At 37.5% G+C, this 12,048-nt stretch overlaps 1 protein-coding gene across 1 annotated transcript; it reads left to right on the top strand.

Annotated features, from left to right (window-relative positions):
• The first annotated feature begins 2,405 nt into the window (after nt 1–2,405).
• On the top strand, nt 2,406–3,341 carry LOC126064146 (olfactory receptor 5W2-like). The gene has a single exon (XM_049862835.1). It carries the CDS (start codon nt 2,406–2,408, stop codon nt 3,339–3,341), a length of 936 nt encoding a protein of 311 aa, XP_049718792.1.
• The last annotated feature ends 8,707 nt before the right edge of the window (nt 3,342–12,048 follow it).

The following is a 12,048-nucleotide window of genomic DNA, read 5'->3' on the forward strand; positions in this document are numbered from 1 at the left end:
GCAAGGATCCCAGGTCCAAAGAGCATATTCTGCTCCTGGCACACCCTGGTGGCTTAGTGGTTAATTGCTACGGCTGCTAACCAAAAGGTCAGCAGTTCGAATCCGCCAGGCTCTCCTTACAAACTCTATAGGGCAGCTCTGCTGTGTCCTATCGGGTTGCTATTGACTTGATGGCAGTGGGTAGTAGGTATTCGGTCCCTCTCCTCTCTGTTCAACTCTCTTTTATATATAAAAAGGAACTGACTCAAGATACAACTTAATTCTGTATAGAGTTCAGATTCATTAACATAACTGCCTCTAATTCTGCCTTATTGACATCACAGAGGTGAGGATTTACAATGCATTCAATAATCACATCAGATCACAAAATGGCGGACAACCACACAATACTGGGAATCACGGGCTTGCAAAGTTGATGAATATTTTTGGGCAACACGATTCAATCCATGACAGGGGGCATCGAGTTTATGTTAATGGTGGTGGAATGATTTGGAAAAGGATAGTGACAATATTTGCACAACTGGAAAAATGTAATTAATTTCATTATTTGAAAGTGTGGAAATTGTTGACTTTTTGTATGTTTTGTTATATGCAATTTCACTACTATATATATACATAAAGTGGGAGAGAAAATAGAATTGTTTCCTTTTTCTTTTTATTTGTTTTTATTGTGCTTTAGATGAAGGTTTACTGAGCAAATTAGTTTCTCATTAAATAATTAACACACTGTTTTGTGACATTGGTTGCCAACTTGACAACATTCTCGCCTTCTCAATATTGGGTTCCCCATTTCCGTATGTCCAGCTTTCCTCTTCTCTGCTGTCTTCTCATCCTCACCCCAGCCCATTTAGTCTCATACATGATTGAACTACAGGTATTATTGTTTGTTTTATGGGCCTGTCTAATCTCTGGCTGAAGGATAAATCTCAGGAGTGACTTCTGTACTAATTAATCAGAACAACACAAAAAATTGAGGCCAGAGGCTTTAGAGATTTAAGTCCCAAATGTCACTAAGTAAAGATAAAATGTGACCTGCCTAGTGTTCACCTACCCAAAATCAGAAGAAGAAAAATATGCTCATCTCAGGTAGGATTCTTAATTGCCAAAGTACAAGACTATAGAAGAAAAATATTTTTTTGGAACCAAATATTGGCAAATTTGTAAATGAATCATTTTATACCTACTTATTCAGTTAAATAAACTCTATACTGTAGAAAACCATAATATTTTATGGTTGAAGCTGTGTGAATTTGACTGACTTCATTTGTTTGAGTAGGTATTATATTAATTTATATTTTAACTAAAATTTATAAGTAAATCATTACTTTTTATTACTGTTCAAATGCTATCACTATAAATATGAATTTTAGATTTGTTCTAATGTTATTCCAACCATAACTGAGATATCATATTAAAAATACCGATAAGTATAAATTTGAGTTCATATGAACCACATACTATTGTATAGGAAAAAAAAAGACAATAATTGACATTTCAATTTTTATGTATGAACATAAATATTCACACACACACATATGGACACACACACATAGAAAATGAACCCTTTATATTTCTCAGTTATTATTTATTATTATTCTCCCCATTTTTTCTTTTTTGGAATATTCAATTGAAAATCCAAAGAAATGCAAGTATATGCATTAAATCCTGTTTTCCCCAGTTTTATCAGTTCTCTTCAGTTTGTCTGCAGACTTATCTTTGGGTCTCAGATCAGTAATATAACGGGGTTACAGACAGTAGGAAAAGAAGAGGTGCAGTGCGGTAGAAAAGGTGAATAAAATGTGTTTCTCTCCTGTTTAGCTGTTCATTTAAAACTCAAGACCTCAGAGACCAAAACAGTGACATGATAATTTCCATTTGTTAATTTATACACACTAACGCTCATTGTTGCTGAATCCTTAAATCGATTATATTTCAGGAAGAATCCAATGATGGCGGTTTTTTGTGGCCAGCGGAGGATTTCCCTTTACCCACCGGGAACCCAGGCCCGCGTCCTCCGGCTCTGTCTCCCCGCCCCAGATTATCGTTATTAGTTTAATGCCGTTTTGAATCTGGATGAGCTTCAGGTTTATTCAAACCTGCCGTCTAAGGTGAGACAGACAGGAGAAGACAGCACAAATGACAGACGTTAAGGATGACATCGATTTAGGATTAAAGTCCCTGAGCTTTGTGTTTCAAACACTTTAGTGTTTTTTTTTTTTCAGTAACATAACGGTGCCTCTTTAATACTGACATTTATCTGGGCTTCTTTCTGTGGATAAAGGAGACAATTGACGGAAAGTGTTCTGCCTTAAAGATAATACTTTGCGGGTGTCCAGCAGAGTTGAACCCTGATCTGTCGTTGTCTTGATCACTTTTGTAGCCATTTAGAACAAGAACAAAACAGAATGGCTGGAGAGAATTGCTCCTCCTTGACTGAATTCCACTTCTTGGGAGTTACTAATAAGCCTGAGATCAAAGCGACCATATTCACCATGTTTCTGGTTGTTTATCTCATTATTCTTGTGGCAAATCTTGGAATGATCATTTTAATTAGAAGGGACTCCCAGCTTCAAACACCAATGTACTTTTTCCTCAGCCACCTCGCCTTCTGTGACCTCTGCTATTCCACAGCAGTTGGGCCCAAGATGCTGGTGGACCTCTTAGCCAAGGACAAGTCAATTTCCTTCTATGGCTGTGCTCTGCAATTCTTCATCTTCTGTTTCTTTGCAGATTCTGAGTGTCTCCTGCTGGCAGTGATGGCCTTTGATCGGTACAAGGCCATTAGCAACCCCTTGCTCTATACAGTCAACATGTCCAGCAGGGTGTGCTCTGCGCTCATGGCTGGGGTTTACCTCATGAGCATGGTGGATGCCTTGATACACACCACGTTAACTTTCCACTTATGTTTCTGTGGGTCAAATGAAATTAATCATTTCTTCTGTGATTTACCTCCACTTTTCCTCCTTTCTTGTTCTGATATTCAGGTCAATGAGCTGGCATTATTCACTGTTTTTGGCTTCATTGAACTGAGTACCATTTCAGGGATTCTTGTCTCTTACTGTTACATCATCCTCTCAGTCTTAAAGATCTGCTCTGCTGAGGGAAGGTTCAAAGCTTTCTCCACCTGCACCTCTCACTTAACTGTTGTTGCAATTTTCCAGGGAACAGGACTTTTCATGTATTTCCGACCAAGTTCTGCCTACTCTCTAGATCAAGATAAAATGACCTCATTGTTTTATACCCTTGTCATCCCCATGTTAAACCCTCTGATTTACAGCCTACGGAACAAGGATGTGAAAGAGGCTCTTAAGAAACTTAAAAATAAAAGTTGGTTTTATTGAAAAATTATATATGTATTTTCTCACAGTGTTTTACTATAATATGTAGAAATCAAATTTGTTTCAACTAATTTGGTATATTCTAATAAGTATTTATATTGTACCCCACGTGTATACCCCCTACAGTCACCAGATACCCAGTGTACCATTACGTGCCTTGAGTTGAGATATATATATAGATAGATAGATAGATATAGATATAGATATAGATATAGATATAGATATAGATATAGATATAGATATAGATATAGATATAGATATAGATAGAGATAGAGATAGAGATAGAGATAGAGATAGAGATAGAGATAGAGATAGAGATAGAGATAGAGATAGAGATAGAGATAGAGATAGAGATAGAGATAGAGATAGAGATAGAGATAGAGATAGATATAGATATAGATATAGATATAGATATAGATATAGATATAGATATAGATATAGATATAGATATAGATATTCTTTCTTTTTGGAAAACTTTCATATTTTTTCTTAGTGTGTCAAGTTTTTATTTGTTCAAACTTTTAGTCATGCATTAATTTACTTTTCCTAAAATTTATCAAATGTTGGCTAAATGCTTATTACACATGTAGGTGCTTTGAATTTTATGGTAAATTGAGTAGATTTTTATAACAATGAAACTAAGTATCTAATAGAAATTACAAACATTAATTAAATACCTTAATCATTGAAATTATTTGTTATTTATTAATAATAATGCCACGAAGTGGAAAGACTGAGCATTACAAATATAAAGCAGATTAATCAAATCTGGTGCGCATAGTTAATAAGTCCTCCACTGAAATGGAGGCATTTAGTCTGGTATCTGAACAATGAGTAGGCATTAACTGAGATGCTAGTGGTAGTAATAGTTGAACCAGCAATTGGACAGGTCTTGAAGTGAACAAGATTGTGCTATTTCTGCAGAAATTAAAGAAGGTCAACATAACTAGCTTACAGAGAGCGAAAGTTAAGTCCTTGTACTGCTGTTCTCAACTCAGTCAGTTCCTTCAGGGAACATTTCTTACCTCTTGAATCCTCTAAGCCCTGATTAAATATCCCTTTCTTTGGTTCACACACCACCATGTGCCTCAGGATATTGTTGAATCTATGACTCTATTTTCCAAATCATTGTCTCCAGTTGGGGGTTATGGAAACTCTGAGGTCAAGGACCATGCGTTGTATCTCCTTTACTCAAGTACTAACATAACATCTGAGTAAACATATAAATAAAACAAGAAATCACCTAATTTTTGTTGAGTGTTCATTACCTATAAGGCAAAACAGGAAATATCACTAAGGGTCTAGTATATGCCTTGAATATAGTTTTTGTGTCTTATGAGTAATTACATAAACAGGTGGTGAATACTAAAAGCAATGGAACTTTTATTGTTTTTGTCAGCTGTCAATTCAGCTCCAAATCATGGTAACCATAAGTACAAAGAAATACAAATTATTATTTGGAAAATAAATAAAAGACCATTTACAAGATAATTGAAAACTTCATATGGATCTACTCTATTTTTCTGATGGCAAAAGCCTTCGAACATGAGGTTGTTTCACGAAGAAGGATATGGGCATGTGCTGGGAGGATTTCACAAGAATCAAGGACACTTAAATTTTGCAGCAATTATACAAGCAGAATCACATTCAGTATCTAAGACTATCTCGTTTGCACTGAAAAATGCCTTTGAATGAAAGCATTTCAGATTTCCAGGAAAGCTCAAGAAAACAATGTGATTCCTTTGCTCTCCAAGGTGACAGTTTTTATGGGATCCTGTGACACAGTAGGGTTAAGTATAAAGGTAGAGAAAAAAAAAATTAGGAGGGGTAGTGCTTATTTTGGACATAATCTCTTCTCAATTAATCCACGCTATTTTGGAAATTTTACCAATGAACTAGTTGCTATCTTAAATAGCAGCAAGGCAGGAGTGCATTTGAATCATATTAAACCTCAAGCAAAGAAGGTTTTAAGTGGGTTCCCACATCTCAGAAGGTACAAAGACACCACCTAGCTAACTCATAGTTATCCCATATGGTGATTTTTATGAATTTAAGGCAAATTTGATCTACATACCGGCCCCTATAAACAGACGTAATTATGATGATGAATTCTAATTCTAAAGAGGATATTTCAACTTCATTCATAAGCATTCAAAGCTCAATAAAAGAGAAGAGTGCCTAAATGGAATAAACTGATGTATAAAATGTATAAGGCCCCTGTGCCTAAATTCGTGCAAGTATAGGATGAATAACCCCTCATTAGGCTCATTGTTTGGGAGATTCATGATTCATCTAGGGGTTTAGACTGATGACCTGTAAGAATTTTCTATCTTGGCCTTCTGTAGGGAAAGCTAACACTGAAATACTTTATACTACTCTGTCTAATTCAAACCTTCCCTTCCCTTTAATCCTGCCTGTCCAACTCATACACTTCTCATATATCCACCATGAAACTATTATTATCCAAATAAGATATTTCTCAATGTTTGTGTATATAATGAATTAATATTATAGCCCCCCCTCTTTTTTTTTTATTTATGTTATCTCTTTCAGCCCAGGCTCTGGTATCCCTAAAGGCATGCATAACAAAGTGGTCACAGATTAGAGTACATATATGTTAATACCAACAAGTAGCTCCATACTGTTGATATAAGCTAGCTGGCAAAATTTGATAAACTGAAAAAGGTAATAATGTCCAATAGTCCAACAGTGGAATTCTTTCTTAACAAGCAGCAAATTTTAACCTCATTTTAAATCTACTCTACAAATGTGTTATGAACTAGGGAAGTAACAAGAAGGAAAAACAGGCCTGAGTCTCTACACAGTAAGTGTGACTTTAACAAATCACTTTTTTCTTTGAACTTCAGTTCCCTCTCTGTGAATAGAGAGGCCCTAACTAGATAATCTTTTTGTGCTTTCCAGCTGGCATATTCTGTGTTTATATACACATGATTCTATTGCTGTCTAAACTTATTTTAAAGGAAAAAATAAAATAAAATAACAGATGGGTGGTATGATATTTATCCAAAGGACTGTGTTATGACTCTAGACCAGTTTTACCTGAAATGGAAGTGGCAATGATGACAGTAAGATAACATGAGATGAATGATACCCAGTACCACTAAGATGGACTTGTTTAACTGCTCTCTTACCTGCATTTTTATTTTAATAGACGCTTCATGAAATTGAGTATAAATCTCCTAAATCATGAATAAAATGACATACTCTACATAATGGCTAAAATTAGAATGACAGAGGTGGCGCCAATATGGTGCTACAGACAGAAGCACCATGGTGTTCTTCTGCAGCAAAGACAGGAAAAACTAAGTATAAGAGATACAGAAGTCACACCTGGAGTTCTAAGCATCAATGACAGGATAAAAATGGAATGCACTGAACAGAAGAAGAAACAGACAGAGAACAGAGAATGAGAAGAGCTACAGAGCATAGGTCCCCTGTCAGCTAGTAAGGCATGACTTCACTATCTTGGAGCACAGCCAACAGTGATCCCAGTCAGGGAGTTTAGAATCTGCATACTGGCCCCTATAAAAAGATGTATTCATGATGATGAATCCTAATATAAAAATAGTATTTTAACTTCATTCATAAGCATTTTAAGTTCAATAAAAGAGTGTCTAAATGGAATAAACTGATTTGTAAAATCACTAACCTTCCAACAGGAGACAAGGCACCAGGTAGCCAAAGAAACATGGTTTCTCACCCCTCATCCTTCTGTCTTATCCACTGCCTCCACTGCTTCCCAAAAGAGCACTATCACCCAGTCGGAGAGATAGCACTTCCCTACTCCCCTGGGTTTGTCCTGCCCGCACCAGCTGGCTCCTTCGGCACATTTTTTTTCTCTTTCCTTTTCTTCCTTTTCTTTCTCCCTCCCTTATAGCTCTCTGTACTGCTTTCACCCCATCCTTACAAGCCATGCTGCACTGCTTGGCTGGAGAGACACCAGCTTGTACCCATCCTAGATCTGCCACAACCCTACCAGCGGGCTCCCTCAGTGCCGTTTTTTTTCTCTGTTTCTCTTTCTTCTTTTTCGTTCTCCCTTCCACCTAACCCCCTATGCCACCTATGCCCCTTCCCAATGAGCCATGTTGCACTGCCCTGCAAGACAGACACCAGCTTACAGCCACTCCAGTTCTACCACACCTTCACTGACCAGCTCGCTCCATGCTGTATTCTTTTTCTTTTTCTCTCTCTTTCCATTCCTTTATTTTCTTTCTCCTTTCCATCTAGCCCTGTGTGCTGCCTCTACCCCTTCCCCACAGGCTGTGCCTCACCACTCATTAAGACAGCCACTGTCACAGGCCTCCCCGTGTATGTCCCGACCCCATGTGCTGGCTCCCACTAAGCTGCCATTTTTATTTTATTTTATTGCTTTTTTTACTCTCTCTTCTGTTTTTTCTTTTCTTGCTCCCACCTAGCTACACACATCAAAACTCTTCCTTTCCAACTGGCCCTCAGGCCCCACTCCCACCAGTTATCTCCCAATGAGCCATCTTTTTTCTTTCTGTTTTTTTCCTTCTCATTCTCCTTCTTACCTAGACCTATGTACCATCTCTACCCCTTCCCAAAAAGCCATACCTCACTATCCAGCAAGAGAAACACCAGCCCACTGCCACTCAGCTTACACCCCCCAACAAAGAATGGTTCTTTCAGCATCATATATAAATTTTTTTCTTATTTTTCCCTTTCTTCCCATGCATCCCCTCTGAACCTTCTCAATGGTCCATGCTGAACTACTCAGCTAGACAGCCACCAATACACAGCCTCCCCAGGTCTTCTCCGCCTCCACCCATCAGCTCCTGTCATGCCACCATTTCTTCCTTTTCTCTATTTCTCTCTTTTCAGTTTCTTTATTCCTCCTACCTAGCCCCATAAGCCACCTCCATCCCATCCTACCAGGAGAAACCTCAGTGCCTCCCTATCACTACCCATTGGTTCCCACCACACTGTCATTTCTTTTTTCTTTCTTTAGTTTATCTCTCTTCATTCTTTTCTTTCTCCCTCCCACCTACCTCCACACATCACATACCCCTCCCAATCAGGTCTCGAGTACTCCCCACCCCCAGTCATTGGCCCTCACCTTACTGCCAGTTATTTAATTAATTAATTAATTTGTTTGTTTTCAGACCCAGCTGAAATAAAAGGAATCATAATAGAGTACTATAAAAAAACTATGCTCCAACAAATTTGAGAACTTAGAAGAAATGGACAAATTTCTAAAAACTCACTACCTACCTAAACTAACACAAACGTATAACAAAACATATAACTGGACATATAACAAGAGATTTCAGAGGTAATGAAATGAACAAAACCAAACAAAATCTCCTCTCCAAAAAAAGCCTGGCCTGGATGGCTTTCCTATGTTTTTTCCTATATAACATTGTGCTGAAGTCCTAGCTAGAGCAATAAGGCAAGGGAAAAAATCATAATAAAAGGCCATCCAAATTGGAAAGGAAGAAGTAAAACTATTCATATTTGCAGATGATATGATCCTATACAAAGAGAACCCCAAAGACTTCACAAGAAAACTACTGCAACTAATAGAAAGATTCAGCAGAATAGCAGGATACAAGACTAGTACACAAAAATCATTTAAATTCCTACACACCAACAAAGAGAACTTTAAAAAAGAAATTAAGAAAATAATACAATTTGTAATAGCCCCTACAAAAATAAAATACTTAGGAATAATTCTGACCAGGAATGTAAAAGAACTGTACAAAGAAAACTACAAAAACACTACAGCAAAAACAAACAAACAAACAAAAGACCTATATAAATGAAATAACATAACATGTTCATATATAGAGTCAACATTATGGACATGTCAATTCTACCCAAAGTGATTTACAGATGTAATGCATTTCCAATATAAATTCCAACAGCATTTTTTAATGAGATGGAAAAACTAATCACTAACTTTATATAGAAAGGAAAGAGGCCCTGAGAGAGCAAAGCTTTGCTGAAAAAGAACAAAGTAGGAGGCTGCACACTACCTGATGTCAGATCCTACTATACAGTCACTGCTGTCAAAACAGCCTGATAGTGGTACAACAACAGACACATAGACCAGTGCAAAGAGTTGAAAGCCCAGGCATAGTGGTTAAGTGCTATGGCTGCTAACCAAAGGTCGGCAGTTTGAATTCACCAGGCAGTCCTTGGAAACTGTATGGTACAGTTCGACTCTGTCCTATAGGGTCTCTATGAGTTGACTCAATGGCAACAGGTTTGTTTTTTCTTTATGGTCACCCCAAAGTCCATTAAATGGGGGAAAGACAACTCATTAACAAATGGTGCTGGCAAACAATTGGACGTTCATCCATAAAATTGAAACAGGACCCATACATCACATTATACACAAAAACTAACTCCAAATGGATCAAGACCTAAATATAAAACCTAAAACTATAAAGATGATTGAATAAAAAATAGAGACAATGCTAGGGGCCCTAATATATGCCATAAATAGGGTAGAAACCATAATTAAAAATGCACAAGCACTAGAAGATAAACTAGATAACTGGGAGCTTCTAAAAATTGAACACTTAGGCTCATCAAAAGACTTCACCAAAAGAGTAAAAAGAGAATTTATTGACTGAGAAAAAAAAATTTGGACATATTCCATAAGGGTGTAATCTCTAAAATCAACAAGATACTGCAACACTTCAACAATAAAAAGCCAAATAATCCAATTATAAAATGATATGAAAAAAACACTTCAACAAAGAAGACATTCAAATGGCTAACAGACACATGAGGAAATGATTGAGGTCAATAGCTATTAGAAAAGTGCAAGTCAAAACTCCATTGAGATACCATTTCACCCCGACATTACTGGCATTAATCACAAAAAAAGAAAATAACAAGTGTTGGAGAGGTTATGGGGAGATTGGAACTCTTATTCACTGCTAGTGAGAAAGTAAAATGATCCAACCACTATGGAAAACAATATGGCACTTCCTTAAAAGCTAGAAATAGAAATATCATATGATCCAGCCATCCCATTTCTAGGAATATATCCTAGAGAAATAAGAGCCATCACACAAATAGACATGTGCACACCCATGTTCACTGCAGCATTATTCACAATAGCAAAAATAGAAACAACCTAGTAGCCCATCAATAGATGAACAGATAAATTATGGTACATGCACACAATGGAATAGTATGCAGTGATAAAGAACAATGATGAATATGTGAAATATCTCATAACACGGATAAATCTGGAAAGCATTATGCTGAGTGAAATAAGTGATTCACAAAAAAATAAATACCGTAAGACATCACTATTAGAAAAGCTCAAGAAAAAGTTTACACACCGAAAGAAAAAATCTTTGATGATTACAAAGGAGGGAAGCGTTGAGGAAAGGAAACCATTAGTTAGATAGTAGATAAGTGTTGACTGTGGTGAAGGGAAAGAAGTTCACAATATAGAGGAAGTCAGCACAACCTGACCAAGGCAAAGTCATAGAAGCTTCATAGACACGTCCAAATACCCTGACAGACTGAGTTAGTGGGGCTGAGGCTGGGGATCATGGTGGTGGGGGCCCTTAAGTCAATTGGCATAACAAAGTTCATAAAGACAATGTTCTACATCCAAATACAGTGAGTAGCATCTGGTCTTAAAAGCTTGCCAGAGGCCATCTAAGATATATCTACTGGTCCTATCACTTTTGGACCAAAGGAGATGAAGAAAACCAAAGATACAGGGGAAACACTAGTCCAAAGGACTAATGAATCATGAATACTACCACAAGTTCCATCAGCCCGAGCCCAGAAGAACTAGATGGTGCCTGGCTACCATCACCAACTGCTCTTACAGGGTTCACAACAGAGGGTCCCAGACAGACCAGGAGAAACAGAATTCAAATTCACACAAAAAATTGTGATCAGACTTACTGGTCTTATGGAGATTGGAAGAGCCCCCAAGAAAGACTGTGGCTCCCAGACACCCTCATAACTCAGAACTGATGCCTACAGAAGTTCACCCTTCAGCTAACCTTTGTGTGTCAGAATCGGCTCAACAGCAATGGATTTGGTTTGATTTTTTGTTATAAAACAAACAGTAGCACACATGAGGAACGCGTTTCTTAGTTCAACATGTATATGAGACCACAGGGCAGCACCTGGCCAAAAGCAATGATGAGAAGGCAAGAAGGGGCAGGAAATGGATGAATGGAAATGGAGAACTGGGGTGTGGTAGGGGAGAGCGTTGACACATCACGGGGATTACAACAAATGTCTCAAAACAATTTGTGTATAAGTCATTGAACAAAAATCTAATTTGCTCTGTAAAGGTTCACCTAAAGCACAATTTAAGAAAGAAAAGAAAGAAACCCGTGTGGAGTAGTTCTACTCTGATACACATGGGGTCACCGTGAGTTGTGTTTGACTGGACAGCAACTGATGCTGGTGAATATGGAGACTGGGGCAGATAATACTGTGTGTAAAACTTTTAACTCATGGAATTTGGTGCAATCTTTATCTTAAATGTTAATCTTAGATTAGCATTTTAATGAAAACCCAGCCAATTAAGTGATCTGAGTGCCACGTTTTTCTTATTCAGTTAAAGATTTAAAAAATGTTTTAATCATCTGTTTTTCATTCAACTTTCTGCTTATCCCTAAGAGTGTGCACAGGATCTGTGCTTGCTGGTGGCTGGTCCTCCTCTTCTCCTGGCACATCAGAA

Source organism: Elephas maximus, chromosome 20 (assembly GCF_024166365.1).
Source record: "Elephas maximus indicus isolate mEleMax1 chromosome 20, mEleMax1 primary haplotype, whole genome shotgun sequence".
Taxonomy (NCBI): Eukaryota; Metazoa; Chordata; class Mammalia; order Proboscidea; family Elephantidae; genus Elephas; species Elephas maximus.